Source organism: Aotus nancymaae, unplaced genomic scaffold, assembly GCF_030222135.1.
Source record: "Aotus nancymaae isolate 86718 unplaced genomic scaffold, 86718_ANA_hifiasm-v0.15.2.pri h1tg000029l, whole genome shotgun sequence".
NCBI classification, from domain to species: Eukaryota; Metazoa; Chordata; class Mammalia; order Primates; family Aotidae; genus Aotus; species Aotus nancymaae.
Window position 1 is genome coordinate 8,434,959 of NW_026988442.1, and position 26,633 is coordinate 8,461,591.

General features: G+C 46.6%; 1 protein-coding gene and 1 pseudogene across 4 annotated transcripts in view; both read left to right on the plus strand.

The window, feature by feature from the left end:
- The window catches only part of DNAAF9 (dynein axonemal assembly factor 9), a 151,693-nt gene that overhangs the window by 105,159 nt on the left and 19,901 nt on the right, over positions 1 to 26,633 (plus strand). For all 4 annotated transcript variants that reach the window (XM_021665721.2, XM_021665723.2, XM_021665722.2 and 1 more), the window contains 7 exons: positions 783 to 871; positions 2,977 to 3,078; positions 3,349 to 3,466; positions 5,859 to 5,947; positions 8,617 to 8,775; positions 15,287 to 15,412; positions 18,110 to 18,147. In XM_021665721.2, coding sequence (XP_021521396.2) covers positions 783 to 871; positions 2,977 to 3,078; positions 3,349 to 3,466; positions 5,859 to 5,947; positions 8,617 to 8,775; positions 15,287 to 15,412; positions 18,110 to 18,147 — 721 coding nt within the window. The remainder of the gene's footprint in view (positions 1 to 782; positions 872 to 2,976; positions 3,079 to 3,348; positions 3,467 to 5,858; positions 5,948 to 8,616; positions 8,776 to 15,286; positions 15,413 to 18,109; positions 18,148 to 26,633) is intronic.
- LOC135276950 (NEDD8-conjugating enzyme UBE2F-like) lies at positions 1,519 to 2,947 on the plus strand (annotated as a pseudogene).

Here is a 26,633-nt window from a genome sequence, read left to right on the forward strand (position 1 = left end):
TAGGCCCTACCTACTGAGTTAGTGTTCCCTTTGCCACCCTATACTCTCCTTCCCCATGGGTCACAGCCCCTGCCCTTGCGAATGGTACCACCTGGCAGGCTGCACATTATAGGTGCTCAGACAGACTGCACAAGTGAGAGCTTATAAGAATGATACGACCCACTGAGAGACCAAGCAATAGCCAAAGTCAAACTGATGGCCAGCCTCATGATTGTAAGAATTCTTGGAAGGGTGTGATTGCAGCAGCTTGTGAGGGGACGGTGTTCCTCTCTCAGATCAGATTTGCAGACCATAGAGGATGCAAGAGTTGACCTTGGCTATAGAATAGTTTCTCAGCCCAGTCTGTGTCTCCCACCTTTGCTGGACCTTCTTACCTCCTTATGCTTGTCCTTTCAATCTGGGAAAGTAAAGACAACCCTTTAGATTCTCTTCAGCCATCCCTCTGCCTCTAGGCAGGAGTTACTTGAACCACTCCTGTCTGTCTCCCTAGAGGAGAACATGCCTCTGCAGCCAGCACAGTGTTACCCGACCCCCCTTTCTCCATGCTTCCTGACCTCTGAAGGAACAGAATCCCTGGGGGAGGAACCCAGAAAGACATTCTGGGTTTAAAAAATACAGAACAAAATTGCTTCAGGCCTCTATTTTTGAAGGAAACTTGTTTGTTATAGTCATTTTCTTTGCACTGACAGTCTAGATTTTCAACAACTATCAAATCCCCATGTGGGTTCCATATCCTGTTGTTGGGTTTAAAGTGTTCTTTGCTCAAATTCTGTTTTGTTTAGGTCTTCTCCCTCTGGCAACAGCAGGATAACTCAGGGCTCTCTTTAAAAGTGATCCAGGAAGATGGATTATCTGTGGAACAAAAGAGATTGTAAGTGGCTGCTTCAGTGTTTGTGCTTGTTTCCCTAGGCGTTGTGGGTGTGCTCTCTCTGCAGGATACCTAGCATTATGTAACACAGGGGTCTTGGCTTCTGAGAGGGTCAATGCAGACATTTCAATGCTGCCAAGTTGCAGGTAGCCAGTGCCCTTGGGGGAATAGAAAGCAAGAGAGGGCCACATGCATTGCCTCATGCTTGTAATCCCAACACTTTGGGAGGCTGAGGCAGGAGGATGGCTTGAGCATAGGAGTTCAAGACCAGCCTGCCTGGGCAACACAGTGAGACACCATCCCTACAAAACATGAAAAATTAGCTGGGTATGGTGGCACATGCCTGTAGTCTTAGCCACTCAGGAGGTGGAAGGGTTGCTTGAGCCCAGGAGTTCAAGTTTGCAGCGAGCCGTGACCATGCCATTGCACTTCAGCCTGAGTGATAAAACAAGACCCTTTCTCAAAAAACAACAACAATAACACTTTGGGAGGCTGAGGCAGGAGGATGGCTTGAGCACAGGCGTTCGAGACCAGCCTGCCTGGGCAACATAGTGACACCCCACTCCTACAAAACATAAGAAAATTAGCTGGGTATGGAGGCTGAGGGGGAAGGGTTTCTTGAGCCCAGGAGTTCAAGGTTGCAGCGAACCATGACCATGCCATTTTACTTCAGCCTGAGTGATGGAACAAGACCCTTTCTCAAAAAAAAAAAGGTCCCCACTGCCGGGAGCCAGTGTGGCTGTAAGGGGCTGCATCTCGCAGCCGCCACCCAGGCCAGGGCATGGTGTTGGGTGCCGGGCCCACTTCACCTGTCTCAGGGAACCCAGGGTCTCACTGTGTCACCCAGGGTAGAGTGCAGTGGTGTGGTCCTGGCTCACTGCAGTCTCCACCTCCCAGGCTTAGGTGATACTCCCACTTCAACATCTTGACAAATTGGGACTTCAGAGGTTGCAGAACTTGAAGCTAATTTACCTTGTACATGTAACATGCATTTTCCTGATCCAAACAAGCTTCACTGTTTTCAGCTAACAGTAACCCAGATGTGGGTTACTACCAGGGTGGAAAATCTCAGTTTGAAACTGAAGTTCCTGACAACATGGTGCCTCCCAAAGTGAAATGCCTGACCAAGATCTGGCACCCCAACATCACAGAGATGGGAAATATGCCTGAGTTTACTGAGAGAACATTCAATTTACAGCACTGGCTGGGCTTCCACGAGAACATTAAAGGATGTCATTTGGGGTTTAAACTCTGTTTACTGATTTTTTGAATTTTGATGATCCACTGAATATAGAAGCTGCAGAACATCATTTGCAGGACAAGGAGGACTTCCGGAATAAAGTGGACAACTGCATATGCCAGATGATAAAAGGGGACGATTGCAGGCCCATGGACTGTGTTACAGTTTCTCTCTAATGTCAAATAGCAAGAGGTAGCCCCACCTCCCATCCTCATGCTTCCTCTCAGTCCCCTGGATTGCCCCAGTCCTGTGACCATGTTGCCCTGAAGAAGACTGCTTGTTGTAGATGGAGAATTCATCTTAAATACAGCAAGTAATGTGTTTGGGCTTCTTTAAAAAAAAAAAAGTTGGGCACAGTGGCTTACACCTGTTAGCCCAGCACTTAGGAAGGTCAAGGCAGGTGGATCACCTGAGGTCAGGAGTTCAAAACCAGCCTGGCCAACAAGGTGGAAACCTCATCTTTTCTAAAAATACAAAAACTAGCCAGGCATGGTGGTGTGCACCTGTAATCCCAGCTACTCGAGAGGCTGAGGCTAGAGAATCTTCTGTACCTGGGAGGCAGAGGTTGCAGTGAGCCAATATTGTGCCACTGCACTGCAGGCTGGGTGACAGAGCGAGACTCCATCTCCAAAAGAAAAAGCAAGAAGAGAGGTGAAACCACCAAGAATCAGAAACTCATAGCATTATCAAAGGATTTCAGGCCACCCTTTCTATGTGGACATACTCATCATCATGCACTAACACCTTATTTTGTTTAAGTCTGAGATGAGTGTTTTGGAAGAGTTGACTCTGTCCCTGGACTCTGGCTTGAAAGCATCAAAACCAGTTGGAAGATGGACTTCTAATCTGTGAGCTTTTGTTATTCCAGGCACTCCAGTGCACAGAAGCTCATCAGTGCCCTGAGCCAGCCTGTTGGGGATAAACGGAGTTCCTTAAAGTTACTTTCAGCCAAACTCCCAGAGCTGGACTGGTAAGCTCTGGTTCTGTTTATAGATGTTTAATATTCTGGCTTTTGAAATGTCAGAAACCCCAATGTTGGTCCTTTTAAGCTCCTTTTTCTTGTAGTTTCTTAGAGATCACTGTAAAATGTCACCATAACACACTATATACAAGTTTATTCTCTAGAGAGAATCTCTCCAAGGTTTATCTTTAGCAATTAAGTAGAAACTTTTTCACATGAGTAGGCACATTCAGGAAAGGCTAGGGTGGTAACATAATAGCATTGTCTTTGTGTTTTTAGGTTTCTCCAGCATTTCGCCATCAGCAGCATTAGCCGTGAGCCCGTAATGCAGACCCATCTTCCTGTCCTGCTGCAGCAAGCTGAAATCAACCCTACTAACATAGTAGAAAATGACAAGGTAGAGGAGTTCATCAGATATGCTGGGAATTCACAGGAAGATAATCTTGAGAGCCTACCTCTGGATCTTTTGTGTCAGTTAACAAAAGGATCTCAAATGGAGTCCCTGTTACCAGACTCTCCACTTCCTTGGATCCTGAAATGTAATGGTACACATATAACCTGATGTATACAATGACTGCGCCAGGTGTCTGCGTTAACCCTGGCCAAGCCTCATGAAAGTCATAAAACGCTGGCATCTTGCATGCCCTTTCCTGGCCTCTCGAGATCGGTTTAAACTCCTACTCAGAGCTCTCGTGCCATTAGCTCTTTCTGATTGTGACAGGAACTTACCTGGCAGTTGTTGACACATTGTGCTTAATATGGGGAAGGGCACCTGTGTTATTCAGGCCTTGCTGGAGTCACCAGGGTAAGATTATACTTTATAAACACTGTCTTCCCCAGAGTGGATTCTTTTTTTTTTTTTTTGAGATAGTCTAGCTCTGTTGCCCAGGCTGGAGTGCAATGGTGCAATCTCGGTTCACTGCAACTTCTGCCTCCTGAGTTCAAGTGATTCTCCTACCTCAGCCTCCAGAGTAGCTGGGATTACAGGCATGCACCACCACACCCGACTAATATTTGTATTTTTAGTAGAGACAAGGTTTCACCATGTTGGCCAGGCTAGTCTCAAACTCCTGACCTCAGGTGATCCACATGCCCTGGCCTTCCACAGTGCTGGGATTACAGGTGTGAGCCACTGGGCCTGGCCCCCAGAGTGGATTTTAATCTGCTCCTGCCTCATGCTTCCCTCCTCTTGACCCCCTCTCACCGTTCCTTCAGAACCATAAGTCTGTTTTTTTTTTTGTTTTTTTGTATTTTTTTGAGATAGTGTGTTGCTCTGTCACCCAGGCTGGAGCGCAGTGGCGCAATCTCAGCTGAGGCAGTTCTCCTGCCTCAGCCTCCCAAGTAGCTGGAATTACAAGTGCCCACCACCGCACCCAGCTAATTTTTTCTATTTTAATAGAAATGGGGTTTCATCGTATTGGCCAGGATGGTCTCGAACTCTTGACCTCAGGTGATCCTCCCACCTCACCTTCCAGAGTGCTGAGATTACAGGCATGAGCCACCGTGCCTGGCTTTCTTTTTGAGATGGAACCTCACTCTGTCACCAGACTGGAGTGCAGTGGCACCATATCAACTCACCACAACCTCCACCTCCCGGGTTCAAGCAGTTCTCCTGCCTCAGCCTTCCGAATAGCTGGGACTTCAGGCACACGCGGGCATGCCCAGCTAATTTTTGTATTTTTAGTAGAAGCAGGGTTTTACTATGTTGGCCAGGCTGGTCTTGAACTCCTAACTTCAAGTGATCTGCCTGCCTTGGCCTCCCAAAGTGCTGGATTTACAGACATGAGCCACCGTGCCCAGCCCAGAACCATAAGTCTTCATAGACTCAAAGAGGGCATTTATTTCCATGCAAGTCTAGAAGATACTTGGCTGCAAAAGGAAATAGAAGAACCAAGCAATCAGAAGCATCATTTTTTCCCTTAGGTGAGAGTATAAAGCATCTGAAAATATCTACTTGTTCCAGCACTTTGGGAGGCCAAGGCGGGTAGATCACCTGAGGTCAGGAGTTTGAGACCAGCCTGACCAGTAAGGTGAAACCCCCTTCTCTACTAAAAATACAAAAATTGGCCAGGCATGGTGGCAGGTGCCTGTAGTCCTAGCTACTCGGGAGGCTAAGACAGGAGAATCACTTGAACCCAGGAGGCAAAGTTTGCAGTGAGCCGAGATCATGCCATGGCACTCCAGCCTGGGCGACAGAGTGACTCCATCTCAAAAAAAAAAGCCTTAGCCCTGCTTAGCCCTGGCCATGTGGCTTGGGTGGCACAGGCAACCAGGCAGAAGCATCCCAGCACCACTCTCCTGTCCTCTGCCCTAGTTTACCACACCAGTGTAGCCTGGGCATATTTGTCTCAGACCTCCTTTCTACCCAATGTTTTCCTAAGAAGTGTTACTACTGGAAAAAAGTCCTAATATCCCTGAATGTCTGCTTTACAGAAGAGATCTGTGGTCTCAAGCAGGTAGGTCCTTTAATGCATTGTATTTTAACTGATCTATTCACAATCTGCATTAATTAGTATACTACTCTAGTAAAAATTAGACTAGTAACATTACATTTTATATGGTATTTGCTACGTGCCAAGCACTGTTCTAAACACTTTGCTTACATTAAGTCAGTTAATCCTCACATCTACCTTACAAGGTAGGTCTGTCATTGGCCTAAGGTCACAGAGTTAGTGGTCATGCTGAGGTTCAGACCCACAATGCTTGCCACCAGAAGTCAGTTCTCTTAACCTCTTCTTACACAATGCAATGCAGTTGAATTGCAAACCCATGACTTTTTCTTCATGTAGGTAATTATCACCATTGTAACCGGCCTCCCAGGCTGTCACGCTATCGAGCTCTGTGCTTTTCTGGTCACTCTGCATAAGGAATATGGCAGGTTAGTATAGCTGCTGCCTTTGCTTTGGGGAAAGAGATTCTAACTTGGACTTGTCTAGGCACTGGGAAACCTTAGACATGTACTGGCTTGGTGTGACTGGTATCAGCATGGTAGTCTTCCATTCATTTAACACGCTATACTGAGCACTTCCTGTATGCCAGGCACTGTTCTGAGTATGAGGGAATACATCGATGAACAAACAGACAAAAATCTCTGCCTTTATGGAGCTTACATTCTAATTTGGGAAGACAAACAAATAGATAAGGAAAAGTATATTAACTAGTGAAAAGTTCTGTGGAGAAAATAAAGCAGAGAAGGGGCCAGATGCAGTGACTCACACCTGTAATCCCAGCACTTTGGGAGGCCAAAGTAGGTGGATTGCTTGAGCCCAGGAATTTGAGACCAGCCTTGGCAACATGGCAAAACCTACAAAAATATAAAAATTAGCTGAGCATGGTGGCACTCACCTGTAGTCCCACCTACTTGGGAGGCTGAGGTGTGAGGATCACTTGAGCCCAGGAGGGCGACGCTGCAGTGAGCTGAGATTGTGCTACTGCATCCCAGCCTGGGCAGCAGAGTGAGACCCTGATTAAAAAACAAAACAAAAAACAGAAAATAAAGCAGGGGGCCAGGCACGGTGGCTGATGCCTGTAATCCCAGCACTTTGGGAGGCCGAGGTAGGCAGATCACTTGAGGTCAGGAGTTCAAGACCAGCCTGGCCAATATGATGAAACCCCATCTCTACTAAAAATATTAAATGGTGGCACGGGCCTGTAATCCCAGCTACTCAGGAGGCTGAGGCAGGAGAATTTCTTGAACCAGGACCTGGGAGGCGGAGGTTGCAGTGAGCTGAGATCATGCCACTGCACTCCAGCCTGGGCTACAGAGTGAGACTCTGTCTCAAAAAAAAAAGAAAAGAAAGCAGGGAAGGTTATAGGAAGTGCAGGGCTAGGGGTGGGGTTCCAGTTTCTTGTTTTGTTTTTAGAGACAGGGTCTCTCTCTGTCACCCAAAGTCGGGTACAGTGGCACGTTCATAGTTCGCTGTAGCCTCAAACTCCTGGCTTCATCTTATCCTCTCACCTCACCCTCCCAAGTAGGTAGAACTACAGGTATGCACCATCACACCCAACTAATTTTTTTTTTTTTGAGATGAAGTCTTGCTGTGATGCCCAGGCTGGAGTGCAATGGCACGATCTTGGCTCACTGCAACCTCTGCCTCCAGGGTTCAAGCGATTCTCCTGCCCCAGCCTCCCGACTAGCTGGGACTACAGGCACATACCACCACACCTGGCTAATTTTTATATTTTTAGTAGAGATGGGGTTTCACCATATTGGCCAAGCTGGTCTCAAACTCCTGACCTCAAGTGATCCGCCCGCCTCGGCCTCCCAAAGTGCTGGGATTACAGGCGTGAGCCACTGTGCCTAGCCACATCCAACTAATTTTTGAAAAATTTTTTAGAGATGGGATTTTGCTGTTTTCCAGGCTGGTCTCAAACTCCTGACCTCAAGTGATCCGCCCGCCTCGGCCTCCCAAAGTGCTGGGATTACAGGCGTGAGCCACTGTGCCTAGCCACATCCAACTAATTTTTGAAAAATTTTTTAGAGATGGGATTTTGCTGTTTTCCAGGCTGGTCTCAAACTCCTGAGCTCAAGTGATCCTCCCGCCTCAGCCTACAAAGTTCCTGGGATTACAGGCACAAGCTACTGTGTGCCCAGCTTAGATTCCAATTTTAAATTGGGTGGTCAGGGAAAACTTCACTAAGAAGGTGATATTTGAGCAAAGACTTTAAAGAATAAACCATGTGGATATCTTGGGGAGCGCATTGTAGCAGCAGGTCAAGCAAGTTCAGAGGCCTCGGAGTGCACCTGGTCAGCAGGGAAGTTCAGGGCCATGATGGTTATAAAAACTTGGGAGCTGATGGATGTCATGATCCTTCCATGAGCACAAGCAGACTGCATGAGTTCAGTTGCAGCTGGGACAGGTTGGCCCAGGTGAAATTAGGAAAATCATTCATCCTTCACTTCCACCTGGCTGTCAGATTAGTAAACAACCCTTGCTGATTGAACCAGGCATTTAATATCTAATCAGTCTTCCCCAAAGTAAGGCATCCTGCAGGAAGCCGTAAAGAAATTTAGAAGCCCGACGCGGTGGCTGAAGCCTGTAATCCCAGCACTTTGGGAGGCCGAGGCGGGTGGATCACGAGGTCAAGAGATCGAGACCATCCTGGTCAACATGGTAAAACCCCGTCTCTACTAATACAAAAAATTAGCTGGGCATGGTGGCACGTGCCTGTAATCCCAGCTACTCAGGAGGCTGAGGCAGGAGAATTGCCTGAACCCAGGAGACGGAGGTTGCGGTGAGCCAAGATCGTGCCATTGCACTCCAGCCTGGGTAACAAGAGCGAAACTCCGTCTAAAAAAAAAAAGAAATTTAGAAGCCTGAAATTGCATAGAAAGTCGGCAGTTTAGGATGGAATATTGTGGGGAATAGGGAGGCATATTTCAGAGGAATGCTCAGGAAATATTGGACTTCATTTATTAAGTACTAAATGTCAAACAGGTTCCCCGTGTCTAGTGCTTTTGTTCTATAAACATTCTACCCATTTCTTAGCAAGAGACTAACTGAAGCCATCTTTTGCATGCTGAGGTTACATTTTTTCCCTTTCCAGATGGATGGTGTACCGCCAAATCATGGACAGCTCCGAATGTTTTCATGCTGCACACTTCCAGAGATACCTTTCCAGTGCCCTGGAGGCCCGGCAGAACCGCTCTGCCCGCCAGTCAGCCTACATCCGCAAGAAGACCAGACTGCTGGTGGTGTTACAAGGGTGAGCATTGGAAGTCTCCTGGGAACAGTCAAATCAGGATGATGACCTTGCCATTACTCTTATTTCATGTGTAACAAACCTGGAGCACAGAATAGACTCCACACATGCATGAGCAAGTGTCTGTGCTACAGAGAAGCCTTAAGCAAGGAACGACCCTGTTGCCATCCTATGGCCTATAGGCTAGTATAGCTTCCACACAAGTTTTAATTTTGGATTTAACATCATCGTATCCCGACAAGGTGGGGAATTAGGGAACCTGGTAAGATGTATTGGTAATTCTTGCAACAGTAGTGGTCCCTAGGCCTCTTCCTTCATCATCTAAATAAGGGAGCTTAATCTGTTTCAGTCCTCCCTCTTGTGGAATTGCAGAGATGACCCTCATACTCTGCAGTCTCCAGCCTCACCATGCCCTGGATGGCTAGCCTAGGAGAGTTTCCTGGGACCCTCAGTGAGGAGTGTGAATATTCACATTGGGTGAGAAGCTCCCTTTTCTGGGCTATGTGCAGAACTGTGATTATAAGCTGACTAGCTCATGAAGTCTCTGTAAGCATGTGTGCAACATCAGAGGGCAGGTTTGACAGAGCTTATACCACTGCTCCAGGGGACCCTGGCTGAAAAGAGGTTCTCTTGACTTGTTCTAAGGCCTTTCAGGGAAGAGCCCCTCACAGTCCCATCACCACCCAGGCCCAGAGGGGAATGTGCACCAAACTAGTGTCATTAAGTTTGGTGGTAATAAAGAAGCTTTTAGCAGTTCTTACAAAGTGCTTTTGTGCTATGTTAGTGTTCGCAGTTGGCTAATTGTTTCCAGTAAAGAATGGGTCCCAATCCAAAGCCCCATTTGGTGTCCTGGCTGTGGTGATGGGAATTGGAGGAAAGCTGGGAGGGTGGTACTGAGGAAGGAGGCTGGTAGGGTGGTGCACCCCAGCAGGCCAAATTTCCACTTCGAGTCTTGTTCTCATACCTTGCCTCCAACTTCCCTTCTATCAGCCGTCTGTCCTGCTTGTGGGCTGAGGTCCTAGAAACCAGAGGAAGAGTCTGGGCTTGAAACCACTTGTTTTCTTCTGGTTTTCTATTACTTCTACTGGTCAAAGGAATGGGTTGGCCTCCTTCTTCACCTCTGGCCCCCACCAGTTGATTGTCACTGAGGCTGTGGACCTGGAGATTAATTCGGCAGCTTGACCATGTGCAGCTGAAGTCATTTCAATCTCCCATCACTTCAGAAAGCATCACTGACTTCTTGTCTTGACTTTAGAAGTCTGCAAAAGTGTCAGCTTTCCTGGCTGCTTCTGGACTACATCGACATTGTGTGACCAGCCCACTCTTTTACTGCACAGCCAGCCTTTGCCCCATCACAGCCCCAGGATATGGGGACCTCTAGTCAATTTCCTGGAGGACTTCAGTCAGAATATCAGCTAAATGTTGTGGCTCTTCACTAAGACACTGTTCTTACCGGCTGGGCCCATATAGCAGCCTCCTTCATAGCATGTCCATTGCTTGGTGCTGGGCCTTCACGCCCATTATTTAGGTTGTTGGTAATGGGAGATCCCAGAGGCTCCTCATATTGAGGATTGTGTTCCTTGAATATGGCATTATTTTCTTTCTTTTTAAAACAGAGTCTTGCTCTGTTGCTCAGGGTGGAGTGCAGTGGTATGATCTCAGCTCACTGCAACCTCCACCTCCCGAGTTCAAGCGATACTCCCACATCAACCTCCCAAGTAGCTGGGATTACAGGTGCATGCCACCACACCCAGCTAATTTGTGTATTTTTTAGTAGAGATTGGATTTTACTATGTTGCCCAGGCTGGTCTCAAACTCCTGACCTCAGGTGATTCTCCTGCCTCAGCCTTTCAAAGTGCTGGGATTACAGGCATGAGCTTATTTTTTTATTTATTTTTTTTTTGGAAACTGACTCTTGCTCTGTCCTCCAGGCTGGAGTAGAGTGGTGTGATCTCAGCTCACTGCAACCTCTGCCTCTCAAATAGCTGGGATTACAGGCATGCACTACCATGCCCGGCTAATTTTGTATTTTTAGTAGAGACAGAATTTCTCCATGTTGGTCAGGCTGGTCTCAAACTCCTGACCTCAAGTGATCCGCCCTCCTCGGCCTTCCAAAGTATTGGGATTACAGGCGTGAGCCACTGCGCCCGATCCCTGGCCTTTGTTTTTAGAGATGGGGGTCTCCCTATGTTGCCCAGGCTGGTCTCGAACTCCTGAGCACAAGCGGTCTTCCCACCTCAGCCTCCCAAAGTGCTGCGATTACAGGCGTGAGCCACCATGCCCAGCCCAGCTTTATTTTCATTTATAGCATTATTTGGGGAAACTTGTAATATAGGACAGACATTTCTTTAGCCCCGAGAGTGGCCTGATGCCATTCAATTTAGTGCAGCAGTGGGGCAATAGAATTGAACTTTGATACCAAGTGGAGCTGTTAGTTGTTGTTTTAAAAATTGAATTTATGGCCGGGTGCAGTGGCTCACGCCTGTAATCCCAGCACTTTGGGAGGCCGAGGCGGGTGGATCACGAGGTCAAGAAATCGAGACCATCCTGGTCAACATATTGAGACCATCCTGGTCAACATGGTGAAACCCCGTCTCTATTAAAAATACAAAAAATTAGCTGGGCTCGTGCCTGTAATCCCAGCTACTCAGGAGGCTGAGGCAGGAGAATTGCCTGAACCCAGGAGGCGGAGGTTGCAGTGAGCCGAGATCGAGCCATTGCACTCCAGACTGGGCAACAAGAGCGAAACTCCATCTCAAAAAAAAAAAAAAAAAAAATTGAATTTATGTATTTTAAAATGACAAAGTTTTAGAAAAGGAGGAAAGATTAGTGATTGGCGGGGTCAGAATGGGAGTGGAGGGCAGAAGGAAGGTGGGTGTGTTTATAAAAAGGCAATACAAGGGATACTTCTATGTTGGAACTGTTTAGTATCTTGACCATGGTGATGGATATAAGAACCTGTCTGGGCGCAGTGGCTCATGCCTGTAATCCCAGCACTTTGGGAGGTCGAGGCAGGTGGATCACTTGAGATCAGGAGTTCAAGACTAGCCTGACCAACATGGAGAAATTCCATCTCTACTAAAAATACAGAATTAGCCGAGCATGATGGCACATGCCTGTAATCCCACCTACTTGGGAGGCTGAGGCAGGAGAATCACGTGAACCCAGGAGGCGGAGGGTGCTGTGAGTTGAGATTGCACCCACTGCACTCCAGCCTGGGCAACAAGAGCGAAACTCCCTCTCAAAAAAAAAAAAGAACCTACACAGGTGGTAAAATTGTGTAAAACTTAATACACACATGCACACAAACAAATAAATATAAGTAAAACTGGGAAACTCTGAATTTTTAAAAATTAATTTTAGGGAATTTGAGGGGCTGTATTTATACTCTGGAATGTTATAAAATCATTCTTTAAAAGTATCTACATTGGCCAGGCATGGTGGCTCACGCCTGTAATCCTAGCACTTTGGGAGGCCGAGGTGGGTGGATCACTTGAGGTCAGGAGTTCGAGACCAGCCTGGCCAACATGGTGAAACCCCATCTTTAAAAAAATAAAAATAAATAAATAAAATAAAATTATCTACATTAAAAACAAAATATCTCTCAAAGTAAAAATTGAAATTAACGTAAAAATTTATGCCCACTCAGATTGTAGGCTTAAATTGAAAACATAAAACTGAGCCCAAAGGAAACTTGAATAGATTATCTGTTGTTTTAGAGAAAAGAAAGTTAAGGTCCTGCTGGGTTTTTTTGTTTTGTTTATATTTTTAATAAAGAAAATACTGACAGCAAGCAAACATGAAGAGACAGTTTTTTGCCTTCATCATGCAATTGGGTCAGTTAAGCCCAAGTGGTCTGGTATAAGTTCTAGCCCTGGCACCATGGCTCACGCCTGTAATCCCAGCACTTTTGGAGGCCGAGGTGGGTGAATCACTTGAGCTCAGGAGTTTGAGAGCAACCTGAGCAACATGGTAAAACCCTCTGTCTACCAAAAATCCAAAACTTAGCTGGGTGTGGTGGTCTCAGTTACTCAAGAGACTGAGGAAGGAGGATTGCTTGAGCCTGGGAGGTGGAGTTTGCAGTGAGCTGTGACCCCGCCACTGTACTCCAGCCTGGACTACAGAGCAAGGCTCTGTCTCTAAAAAAAAAAAAGGCTCTAGTAACTTGAGCATGGTGCTTTCTTCTGGGTGAAGGCTGCTCTTTCTGTGTGGAGGCATCACCCAGGATGATTATGGGGCTGGGGAGGGTGGGAGGTTCTAGCAAGGATTCCCTTAATGGATAGAGTGAATAGCCCAGAGCCTCCTCTCTTGGGGCAGTTCCCAGATGCCTAGGCCCCGTCTCCTTGATGAAATGAAATGCTTTGAAAACCTAGGAATTCCCCAGCCACCCTCTCTAAGGGAAATTCTGTTATATTAAAATGATTCCTCAAGCATGGCTTGTGAATCTTTTTCAGTCATCCTTTGCTACCCTAAGAAATGAGTCTCTACTGCTTACACTGAAGTCTCCTGTAGGCTATTTTATGTTTGCAATTTAAGTCTACAATCTGAGTGAGCATATGTTTCACATTAACCATAAGAGTTAAATCCATTAACTCCATTAAACACCACCACAGAGGGATGTGGGGCAGCACACACACATACACCAGACCTGCTTACCAGGCATGCTTCTATATGGGCCTGGCAGTGCATGTTGTGGGTAGGACTCTCCTGGCATCCAGGCCCAGCCAGGCACTCAGTGGAAAGAGCCCCACATGGTCATACACACATGCCCAGGCAGGGGAGAAGCCCCACAGAAGAGAAGGCTGTGAGCAGAGGGCTGCCAGGCCCCCCTGGGGGAACTCTAGGACCTAGTACACCCTGTTCCCTACTGAAGCACTGCTGACTGATCAGGACTCAGGAGAACCTGGGATGGGGTGGAATACTATAGTCTGGGATAAAGCCAAGGGCCTTTTTACAGATGAGTTGTTCATAGGAACTCAAGAACAACTCAAGCAGGCTGTACCTGTCCACACCACCTCCAACACTAGCTTCCAGAGGGCTCAGGCTAAACTAGGCCCATGTGATCAGAAGGTCTGCCCGTTAGGTTTGACTTTGTTCCATAGAAACAAACCTTTTGGTAATAGGCTGGATCAATCAGGAAAGAGTTCTCCTCTACAAGGTGAAGAGACTAGGTGCCCTCTTGGAGTGGCCAGGGGCCTGCTCAGGGTTGAACATCCAGTTTACTTACCTACCCTGCTTTAGCAGCAGAGATTACAGCACTCAACAACCACCTGACATTCTTTATGGAGACAGTAAACAAATAAATGAGAAAATAGGGTATAAGTAGCTGCTGATTGGTGCTTTGAAGAAACTTGGAGAAGGAGGCAGGGAATGCCAGGAAGGGAGGGTTACTGGATCACACAGGGTGTGTGAAGTCAGAGGATGCGTCTCATAAGATGCCACCTGAGCAGAAACCTGAAGAGAGAGAGAACAACCCATGCAGATACCTGAGGAAAAGAACATTCCAGACAGGGAGACAAAGAATGCAGAGGTAGAAGTATGCCTGGCATGTTCAGAAAAGAGCCAGAAGGCCAAAGTGCCTGGATTAGGGCAAGGGAAATGATGGTAGATGAAATTCTTCACTACTCCACAGGGGGTCAGGTCATAGAGGGCTGCCCAGGCCATTGTAAGGACTTTGGCTTTCACAGAGTGAGATGGAAGCCGCCAGAGGGTTTTGAGCAGAGGAATGACATGCTCTGACTCTGGGTTTAGCATATCCCTCTGACATCTGTGTTGAAAACAGATCAGAGAGAGGCAGGGACAGAAGCAGCGACAGCTGGGAGGCTGGTGGGGCAATCTAAGCAAGAGATGATAACAGTTTGGACCCTGTGGGAGCATGGGGGTGTAAGCAGTGATCTCTTCTAGTTATATTTTGAAAACTGAAAAAAATGGAGTAAAAGGAGACCAAAAAAAAATCTTTGAACTTAGCATCTGAAAGAGTAGAGTCCATCTGCTGAAAAGGACAAGGAGTTTGGAGTTTGGAGAGAGTTCCAGGCAGGAGTACCAGCGTGAGCTGTATTTGACATGGTTGGGTCTGCTGACCTGGGTGGGTCTGGACGCAATCCCCCTTTCTCTCTTGCTGTGTTCTGAGAAGTGGGAAGAAAGAAAGGAGCTACTAAAGAAAATAGGCAAGTAGCAGGAGCTCCTAACTTGATTAGAAAGCAGGCCTTAGGACACTAGGTCCCACCCTCAGAGCTCCAGGGTCACCTGCAGGCTTCCTTTTGCCCCTAGAGCAGGGTGGTTCTTCCACTCACTCTTGCACAGTTAGGAAAACTAATGGAATTTGGGAATATAGAAACACTGTAGATTCCAGGGGCTGCATGTCATGAAGTGGAGTGACACCAAGGGACCGGATTACAGGCTCTTCTTTTGGTTTTCTTCCCATCCTTGTTCAGTCAGCCACTTAGCATTCCCCTCTTCCTCCATTTTGCAATGCCAGTCAGTAAACTAATCATTCCCTTCTTACCTTCCCCAGCTACACAGATGTTATTGATGTTGTCCAGGCCCTGCAGACCCACCCAGACTCAAATGTCAAGGCCTCCTTCACCATTGGTGCCATCACAGCATGTGTGGACCCCATGAGCTGCTACATGGAGCACAGGTAGATACAGGATATGGTGTGTAAGTGTACTGAAAGCAATTTTTTTCTGCCCACCAGAAGGAGACACATCTTTTGGAATGCATTAGTCACCTTGTGTGTAGTAAATGCTGTTCTTTTATTAGTGCTAGGTCCTCAGTTTTGGACTTATAGCCAAAAAAAAGAGAGAAATTATGGAATACAAACTTGGCTTTTGTGAGGGAGAACTATTTCTGTTTAACAGTTAGTATATAATAAGGACTTACAAAATCTCTGCTAAATAAATGAGAGCTCCCGCTGGGCATGGTGGCTCACACCTATAATCCCAGCACTTTGGGAGGCCACAGCAGGTGGATCACTTGAGGTCGGGAGTTCAAGACCAGCCTGACCACATGGAGAAACCCCATCTCTACTAGAAATACAAAATTAAGGCACAGTGGCTCATGCCTATAATCCCAGCACACTTGGAAGATGGAAGGTTGGAGGATGCTTGCGCCCAGGAGTTCAAGACCAGCCTGGGAAACATAGCAAGACCCCATCTCTGCAAAAAAAATAAATTAATTAACAAGGTGTGGTAGTGAGCACCTGTAGTCCCAGCTACTTGGGAGACTGAGGCTGGAGAATTGCTTGAGCCTGGGAGGTTGAGGCTGCAGTGAGCTGTGTTCACACCAGTGCACTCCAACTTGGGCAACAAAGTGAGACCCTGTCTCAAAAAAAAAGAGTTGACTTGCTTCACCAACTGAACAGTTGCTCCATTGTTTAAATTTTTTTTAAGTAAAACTTTAAAAATTAAATAAGTAAATAAAAGAATTCTTACTGTGCGGCAGGCCTTCTCTGGACTGTGAGCACAGTGAAGTCAGTGAGTTCTGTTCTTGGGAGACTTTGGTGTGGATGTGTCTTCCCTTGTTCCAGTCCCTTTGACCTTGCTCATAGCACATGGGATTTCCTCCTTGGAATTCTTTAGAAATTACGAGGGAGTCAGGTAGGGGAACGGGATCCACAGCCCAACCTGGTATTCACCCAGCTTGCTCATCCATCAAATTTGGTTTATATGGCTGGCTGTTGTCAGAAATCAAATAAAAGGACAAATATTTGCTACCACCAAGGAAATTCCAGGAGAGAAATTCCCCCAGTGTTGTGAATATCGTTAATACCTGCCAGCTAGACCAGCAGTCATTTAGAAGAGTGGTTTCAGCCAGCATCCCAATTGCCAGGGAAGAAAACACAGAGGACCTCTGTGATGCCAAACAAACTTAAATCCCTGCCTTAGCCCTGCTGTCTGTGAGACATTGAGCAAGCTTAGTGTGCTTAGCCAACCCATGCCTTTCATCTGTTAGACACCTGAGGCACAGAGTGGACAGGACAACAGAGCAAGATCATGTTTGTGAGCTGCTTGCACAGTGCCTTACCCACAGAACGAACTCCATAAAAGGCAGCTCTTCCCATTAGTGTTAGCTTTCTTCCCTCAGGCAGGCTTTATGATATTTTAGGAGTTCTGAAGCTTTGTGAGAATGTGAGTTTTTCTCTGGAGCCTGCTGCAATGCTACAGTTGTTAAGTAACTCACACTTTGTTTTTGTTTTTGTTTTGAGATGGAGTCTCACTCTGGCTCTGTCGCCCAGGCTGGAGTGCAGTGGTGCGATCTTGGCTCACTGCAACCTCCTCCTCCTGGGTTCAAGCAAGTCTCCCGTCTCAGCCTCCCGAGTAGCTGAGATTACAGGCGCACACCACCACGCCCGGCTAATTTTTGTATTTTTAGTAGAGACAGGGTTTCACCATGTTGGTCAGGCTGGTCTCAAACTCCTGACCTTAAATGATCTACCCACCTTGGTCTCTCAAAGCACTGGGATTACAGGCATGAGCCACCGCGCCCAGCTCATAACTCACACTTGTTACCCCACCTCCTGCTTCACCTGTAATCCAGTTGGTCAGTTTCCTGCTTTTCATTCACCATTTGAGTTAAGAATGAGATTAAAGGCCGGGCGTGGTGGCTCATGCCTGTAATCCCAGCACTTTGGGAGGCCGAGGCAGGCGGATCACAAGGTCAAGAGATCTAGACCATCCTGGCCAATACGGTGAAACCCCTTCTCTGCTAAAAATACAAAAAAATTAGCTGGGCGTGGTGGCATGCGCCTGTGGTCCCAGCTACTCGGGAGGCTGAGGCGGAAGAATCGCTTGAACCCAGGAGGTGGAAGTTGCAATGAGCCGAGATTGCGCCACTGCACTCCAGCCTGGTGACAGAACAAGACTCCATCTCAAAAAAAAAAAAAAAAAAAATGAAATTAAAGAGGAACTGCGATTCTAATGTGTACATAAAAAGAAGCATGGCAACTTTGGTATTAAAGGCTCCTGGTAGAGTTAGATGAGTATAATTCTTACTTTCCCTTGAAATATCCACTTTACTCAAAAACATGTGTCTTTCAAAAAAGACCAGCTCTTTCTCCATTTCCCCAAGACCAAACAGCTGATCCTGTCCCCAGTATCACCCCCTCAACATTCCACTTAGAATTGGCCATGTAGGGACTTCTGTGGGGCTCCTGGCATGGGAAGCTTTGATGGAAAGCTGTGAAGTCCCGTGTCTGTCCTTAGTGCTCAGTGTTGTGGCCACTTGCCTCATCATGTGAGTTGGTTGCTTGTCAGTGATACTCCTGTTTTTATGGGAAATAATCTATGACAGCTCTGAGATGAATGGTTTTTAAATATCTCCCCCCTTTTTTCCCTAGATTTCTCTTTCCTAAATGTCTTGACCAGTGTTCACAAGGTAAGTAATATGCTTTATTTACAGCTTGCATGCCTTGCAAGTTCCGTAGAATTCGTCAATAGACTGTTCTTTGTGCTCTTACGTACCGTTCTGAAATCTAAAGCAAACAAAATTGGTCAGAAAAAAACTTTGACATCTTTACTTTTACCATATTTGAAAGGCATATTTATTCCAAGAGCTTGTCTCTTATGGCACCAAATTGCCACAGTAACACCTCTCCTGAGGTCAGCTTAAGTCACCCTGGCACTCCAGCTAATATTAGTGGACTGAGTAGGTATTCCTAGCTTCTGGATCAGCAAGATCTTGATTCACTTCTGCCCCAAGAGTGCCAAGTTTGGCCCAGCAGGTCCTGTCTTTCTTAATGTCGCCACCCCCATGCACACTGGAATTTTCCACATTTACTTGATAACATTGAGAAAAATTCACCCATCCTGCAGGTTGCATTCAACCTTGCAATCCCCTAGTACCTGGGAACCCTGGAAGCAGCACTTTCTAGTCATATTATCTGTGATGCTTGGAGGTCCAGAATAAATTCTGAATTCCCTGCAGTGGTGATGAAATGCTCATTGTTATCAGGAGACATGCCTGGGGTCTGGGCTTCCTGAGTTAGTCCAGCAAGCAGAAATCAGATGGAAGAAAACAACTCAGTGTCCCCAGCACAGTTTCGCCCTGCTGATCATATTGCCGGTCCACAGGGAGTAGAGATAGCAGAACATACCAGAGCTGTTGTCTTGGGAAACAGCTGAGCTCGTGCTGCCCAGCGCAGGAGGCTGGTCCCTGAAGGGAGGAATGTGTATGTTAGGCTGCTGTACCAGGTAGTCTCAGGTCCAGCTTTTAGAGGCACCGCACCCCAAAAACAGGATGAAATGGAGATTGACTGGGTCCTTCCACAGTATCCACCCCAGGTAGATTAAGGAGATTTTGTGGAGGTTGGGAGTCAATAGGATCTGGTAACATACTAGATGAGGGGTATCCATTGGAAAAAGAGGTATCAGGGTGACTCCTAGGTTTCTAGTTTAGGAGATTAGGAAGGCTGGCGGTACCTGTCCTTGAAATAGAAAGCACAGGACAAAACATAGGTCCAGGAGATAACCAAGGAGGGCTGTCTCCTCCTAAGATACATATTTGGAAGTCATGGTCAAAGTTAATGGCATGGACTGTAGTCAGCCAGTATCCAGGTGTAGAGCTGAAAAGATCAGAAGGCTAGAGATGGGATGAGAGTGGGGGTTCCAGGACACCGAAAGAGGAGAAGCCGGGAAGAGCATTGCCTGACACATCTAGAGTGCTTGGGGCTGTAAAAAGGAAGATGGCTAGAGGAGAATACTTCCAAGATTTGTCATTGCTGAATGATCGCTCCTCCTTATTTGCTGATGAGAAAGCCTATGGGCTGCAAGGAGATACTAGGCTTGTTAGAGGGGACCCCTGAGAAGGAAGGGGTAGGGTCCAGAGCTCAGACTGGAAGTGAAGATTGACTCAGAGAAGCAGTGTCCTCTTTGAGAATAGCTTTAGTTAGGAGCAGGTGAAGTTGAGGAAGTGTTTGCCTAGAGGGCAGTACTGGCCAGCAGATGTGCCTAGGACTTGCTGACCCATCCAGCCTCAGGCCCTGCCTTATTCTTATAAATGCTGGAGCCTTCTTATCCCTTCAGAGCCCCTTGTCCACCATGTGATGATTGGCACCCTAGTGCACCTCAGCTCCTTGGCATTCTTCCTCTGTGTCCCTCTTTTTTTTTTGCATGAAGAACAAGCACAGATGGTGGGGCTTCCCTGGCAGAGAGCCTTGGGGAAGTGTTCTGTCTTCGTCCATTGAATCAGGGGCAGCCCTGGGTTTGTCTCATAAAGGGAAAGCCCCTTTTAGTCTGAGCCCTTTAAGGCCAAGACATACTGCATTCTTTCTGGCACTTGGGTAGGCATGTTTCATTTATACTGCCTTCCAACTCATTGTTCAAAGACAATGTGTGTTAAACTCTGTGCTTGTGTAGAGCTAGGGGTGTGATCAGATGTGGGCAGAGCACCTTCAGGCCACAAAGGTTGTTTTTGGAACTTCTCCAAGGGGCTTGTGGAGTGATGGTGTCTTGCTTCTGGGCCCATGGGACCCCTGTGGACTGGCTTGACCAGGCTTGCCATGGGCATGGGCTATCTGGGGAGGGAGGAAATAAAAGGCAAGTATTTCTTTTCTCCTTGGAGATTTGGTAGCTGGCTTGGAGGTGGAATCTGCCAGCATTAGACAAACACTTCATGTCCCGAGGGAGCATTTTGCCTCCCTTTTGCGCCTGTTCATGAGTCAGGCTACCTGATTCATAAGAGATTATTTTCGAATGGGGAAAGGACTCTGTTGCAGCCCCAAGACAATGTGTATTACAGAAATGAAAGGACTAAGAAACAATCTATTCTTAAACAGCAAGTAAGACTCATAATGCTGGCTTGAAAGCAAAGTGGGGATACTTTACTGTCGTGGCCTGCTTTTAAAAACATCTCTAGAGACTGGGCGCGGTGGCTCACGCCTATAATCCCAGCACTTTGGGAGGCCAAGGTGGGTGGATCACGAGGTCAAGAGATCGAGACCATCCTGGTCAACATGGTGAAACCCCGTCTCTACTAAGAACACAAAAATTAGCTGGGCATGGTGGTGCACACCTGTAGTCCCAGCTACTTGGGAGGCTGAGGGAGGAGAATCGCTTGAACCCAGGAGGCGGAGGTTGCCGTGAGCTGAGATCATGCCATTGCACTCCAACCTGTGTAACAAGAGCGAAACTCTGTCTCAAAAAATAAATAAATAAAAATAAAAACATCTCTAGATAGAATAAGTCACTTCTGTTTTCTGCTGGGCTTCTGGAATGCTTTAGCTCCAACTGGGATGGTCAGCCAGACAATAGGGATGCTTATCTGCTCTTGGGACTAGGATAGGCCAGGTTGCCTGCTCACTCACAACCCAAACTGGTGAGACCTTGGCCAAATCTGGGTGTCCATTCCTTGATACAGAACAGAAAGAAGCTCCTGGCCCAAACAAGGTGGAACTGCTCACTGTGGCCTGTTCACCCTGTGCTCCAGATAACTGCTGTACCTGCCTCACAGATGGCATTTCCTCTTGGCAGGTGGCAGTTTACATAGCTGGCCTAAGGAATGCTGGGGATAATCCTCTTGCTTGTTTCCCTATAAAGCAAAGCCCCTTTTCTGTGCCCAGTTCCTGACCTAGAATCCCAGCCCCACAAGGTTTATCCAGATGGTACGTGTGCAGCAGACAGGACTTTGTATAAGGTGTGTCTGTCAGAGACCCAGATCCCAGCCTTTTCTTGGGCAAGCCAGGCCTGTGCTCATGACCACCACTCATATGGCCACATGTGGACCAATCTGACTCTTTTGTTTCTTTTGCCCAAAAAGATACCAAACAGAATCCCAAGGCATTTATAGATCTTCCCTCAGTCTTTGCTGGCTCTTCACTGCCAGACCCGCCAGACTGTTCTTGTCTTCCACCCCGGGAATCTGGCAGGCCCTTTGTAGGATCTGGCTCCCATATCTGCCATCTCCAGAATGTGCTGAGCCTTCTAAGATCCTACTTGCCTCCCCACTGTGCCACATTTTGGGCTTTGCCTTACTCATTTTCCAGAGGCCCCACTTTCTTTGGCTGCACCAGGGCATGGGATTCTGGCATCAAGTTCTCCAGGCTGGCTTTGCTGCCTCATCTACAGCCTCCGGGGTGCACTGCAGAGTGACCTTTCCAAAAGACCATGTGAACACAGGTACTACCATAGACTAGAGGCAGGGGGCCAGGAGTCCTGGAATCTGCCTTCAAACTATTGCTTGCCCCACATGTAAACCACCAGTGTCACCTTGGTTAGGAGGTTTTTCTGCTGCTGGTTTAGGAGTTCCATCTTAATGTTAAAACTTCTTTTTTTTTTTTTTTTTTTTTTTTTTTTTGAGACGGAGTTTCGCTCGTTGCCCAGGCTGGAGTGCAATGGCGCGATTTCGGCTCACCGCAACCTCCGCCTCCTGGGTTCAGGCAATTCTCCTGCCTCAGCCTCCTGAGTAGCTGGGATTACAGGCACGCGCCACCATGCCCAGCTAATTTTTTGTATTAGTAGAGACGGGGTTTCACCATGTTGACCAGGATGGTCTCGATCTCTTGACCTCGTGATCCACCCGCCTCAGCCTCCCAAAGTGCTGGGATTACAGGCTTGAGCCACCGCGCCCGGCTAAAACTTCTTAACAGAAAGGGTATGTGAGGAACATTTTTAAAATAGAATAAACAAGATGCTGATGAATTCTTCATTTGAATTGGTTTAGTAATGTGCTGTTACCACCATTAGGTCAAAGAAAAGTGAGCTGGGCACAGTGGCTCATGCCTGTATTCACAGCACTTTGGGAGACCAAGGCGGGTGAATCTCTTGAGCTCAGGAGTTCAGGACCACCCTGGGCAACACGGCAAAACCCTGTCTCTACAAAGAATATGAAAACTAGCTGAAAGTGGTACCACATGCCTGTAGTCCCAGCTACTTGGGAGGCTAAGGTGAGAGGATCACTTGAGCCCCAGAAGCAGAGGTTGCAGTGAACCAAGATTGTGCCACTGCACTCCAAGCTTGGGTACTAGAGCAAGACTCTGTCTCAAAAAAAAGAAAAGAAAACATGATTCTGTATATTCCTGCATATTTGTGCATGCATGCATAGACCATCTGAGGAAGTATACCCAAACAATGGTTATCAGTGGTTGCCTCTGAGAGAACTGGGGCTTGGTGAGCCCCAGGAGGAGAGAAGAGGGAAGTTTTTACTAATAGATGCCTCAGCAGAGTAGGTCTCATGTCTCAGAACCAAGGAATGGATAGATCCAAGATGGTCCATAAGCACTTAGGAAGCAGCTTCTGTGCTTAGCAGGTGAGCTCTAACTCCTGACGGTCTTTGGCCCCAGGCGCATAACTTAGCCTTTGTGTGGGACCTTTCCCTGGTCTTGAATGGAATGCGTTCAGATGAATTTGTGAGGTTAGATTCAGTCTTGAGAATTTTGGAACACTTTTTTCACAGATGTTACTGGTAAGAGGAAGGAAGAGACTAGAGGCAGGGGTCAGGGGTCCTGGAATCTGCCCTCAAACTATTGCTTGCCCTCGTCTAAACCATGAGTGTAGCAGCCTTGGCTGGTGGAAATGGTGTGACTTAGTTTTCCAGTGTTTTTTTTTTTTTTTTTTGAGAGGGAGTCTCACTCTTGCCCAGGCTGGAGTGCAATGGCACACTCTTGGCTCACCACAACCTCCGCCTCCCAGGTTCAAGCAATTCTTCTGCCTCAGCCTCCCAAGTAGCTGGGATTACAGGTGCGCGCCACCACGCCCAGCTAATTTTTGTGTTTTTAAGTAGACACCGGGTTTCATTATGTTGGTCAGGCTGGTCTTGAGCCCCTGACCTCATGATCTGCCTGCCTCAGCCTCCCAAAGTGCTGGGATTACAGACATAAGCCACCACGCCCGGCTTGTTTTCCAGTGGTTTATATGGCCAAGACCCAAATGCCACAGCCACTGTCTGACAGGCCCCTCAATGTACAGGAAGAAGTCCCATTCTCAGGCTGATGCTCAGCCGACAATGCTGAGGATAGTAGTGGTGAAGATGATAGATTGTATTCGGTGGATTCTTACTCTCTGTAGGCCCTATGATAAACCTAGGTTTTATTGGTAACCTAGAGTGATATGTTACAGTTCCCATCTTACAGAGGAAGATATTTGGGCTCAGAAAGAAAATAGAGCAATTTGTGTAGTGTAACCCATTAGTAATCAGTGGAGGTCAAAATTCAAACTCAGATTTGCCTGGCTCTAAATGCCTTAGTCTTTACATTATGCTAGCTTTTCCCACAGAGGAAGAAGATAACAATATAAGGCTAGGTGCAGTGGCTCACACCTGTAATACCAGCACTTTGGGAGGCTGAGGAGGGCAGATTACTTGAGGTTGTGAGTTCAAGACCAGATTGACCAACATGGAGAAACCCCCTCTCTACTAAAAATACAAAAGTAGCCAGGCATGGTGGTACATGCCTGTCATTCCAGCTACTCGGGAGACTGAGGCAGGATAATCGCTTGAACCCAGGAGGCTGAGGTTGCAGTGAGCCGAGGTCACGCCATTGCACTCCAGCCTGGTTAACACGAGCTAAACTCCATCTCAAAAATAAATATAAGAATGTTCTAAGTCCAGGCCAGGTGCAGTGGCTCATGCCTGTAATCCCAGCACTTTGGGAGGCCAAGGCAGGCAGATCACCTGAGGTCAGGAGTTCAAGACCAGTGTGGTCAACATGGTGAAACCATCTCTCTAATAAAAATACAAAACTTAGACAGGTGCAGTGGCATGTGCCTGTAATCCCAGCTACTTGAGAAGCTGAGGCAGGAGAATTGCTTGAACCTGGGAGGCAGAGGTTGCAGTGAGCCAAGATCATGCCACTGCATTCCAGCTTGGGCGACAGAGTGAGACTCCGTCTCAAAAAAAAAAAAAAGGTTGTAAGTCCTGTGTTTTTTAATTATTATTATTATTATTATTATTAATTTTTTTTTTTTTTTTTTTTTTTTTTGAGACGGAGTTTTGCTTTTGTTACTCAGGCTGGAGTGCAATGGCGCAATCTCGGCTCACCGCAACCTCCGCCTCCTGGGTTCAAGCAATTCTCCTGCCTCAGCCTCCCGAGTAGCTGGAACTACAGGCATGCGCCACCATGCCCAGCTAATTTTTGTATTTTTTAGTAGAGACAGGGTTTCACCATGTTGACCAGGATGGTCTCGATCTCTTGACCTCGTGATCCACCCACCTCAGCCTCCCAAAGTGCTGGGATTATAGGCGTGAGCCACCGCACCCGGCCAAGTCCTGTGTTTTAAGTGCCACCTGTGTTATTCAAAATAACTTTCTTTTTTTTTTTTTTAAGTTCAGAGAAGGGGAGAGAGTAGGGTGGCATGAGGGGAGGACTAGGATGGTAAGATGTTAAAGGTTTGAAGGAAGATGTAAGCTTTACCAAAATTAAAAAGTAAAGGGAGTAAGTGGGGGGAGGGGAAGGTGCAGAACAGTGTAATGTGCCACTACTTGTGGAAAAAATTATAGTCAGCACTTTTGTATATACTCAGTAGATCTTCCAGAAGAGGTAAGAATCTGATAACTGTAGTTGCCTCCAGGGAAGGGAGTTTAGGTATCTGGAGAGGAAAGGAATTATTTTCTTTGTGCACCCTTCTGATATAGATTACATGTTTGTCCCCTCCAAATCTCATGTCGAAACATAATCCCCAGTGTTAAAGGTGGGGCCTAGTGGGAAGTATTTGGGTCATGGGGGCAGATCCCTCATGGATGGCTTGGTGCTGTCTTTTTGATAGTGAGTGAGTTCTTACTGTCAGTTCACAGGAGATCTGGTTATTTAAAGAGTGTGGCACCTTCCTCATCCCTTCTTGCTCCTGCCCTCACCATGTGCTGTTCTGGCTCCTAGGACTTCCACTGTGATCTTAAGCTTCCTGAGGCCTTCCCAGAAGCCAATGCCAGCACCATGCTTTATGGAAAGCCTGCAGAACCTTTAGCCAATTAAGCCTCTTTTCTTTATAAATTACTCAGTTTCAGGTGTTTCTTTACAGCAGCCCCTAAACAGCCTAACAGCCCAACATACTTTCTATATGTTGTGAGTTTTGCCCTCGATAACTGAATACAGCTAATTTTTTTTTAGCTAAATACTTGACTGGAGTGCATAGTATCAGTATAGAGTCTTCGTTACTGAATATTCATTATTTAGGATTCTGCAATTATAGGGTCACTTAGGAAAGCAGAAATCTCCATAATTTAGAGATATTTACTTAAGAACTAATTATTTATAAAACTACTCTCTATTAGTAAATGGATTGGATCACAGCATTGACTTTTTTAAAGTCTAGAATTAATAACACCTGTGAGAATTCCATTATACAATAGAATATAAGTGTTCAAAATGTGTGTGAAATTATATTTTACAAAAAATTAGCAGAGGAGAGATACTCTTTACATATTTCAGAATAGGAGATTGATAAAGTGTAAAGCTATTAAATCAAGTTATAAAGGGTTAACTATACTCTTTAAAGATATAAAAGTGACCACTATAGGAGCTAAAAATCTAATGAGAGTGTGGTGGCTCACACCCACAATCCCAGAACTTTAGGAGACCAAGGCGTGAGGATCACTTGAGCCCAGGAGTTTGAGACCAGCCTGGGCAACAAAATGAGACCCTGTATCTATAAAAAAATTAGCCAAGCATGGTGGCATGCACACCTTTGGTCCCATCTACATAGGAGGCTGAGGCAGGAGGATTGCTGGAGCCGTGGAGGTTAAGGGTGCAGTGAGCCATGTTCATGCCACTATACTCTAGCCTGGGTGACGGAGCAATACACTATCCCAAAAAGAAAAAAACGAAAAAATATATATAATACGTAGAGTTATTTTGGTTCCTGATTTTAAAAATGTTAACTATAAGAAAACACTTATAAGACAGAGAAATTTGAACACAGACTAGATTTTTTTAT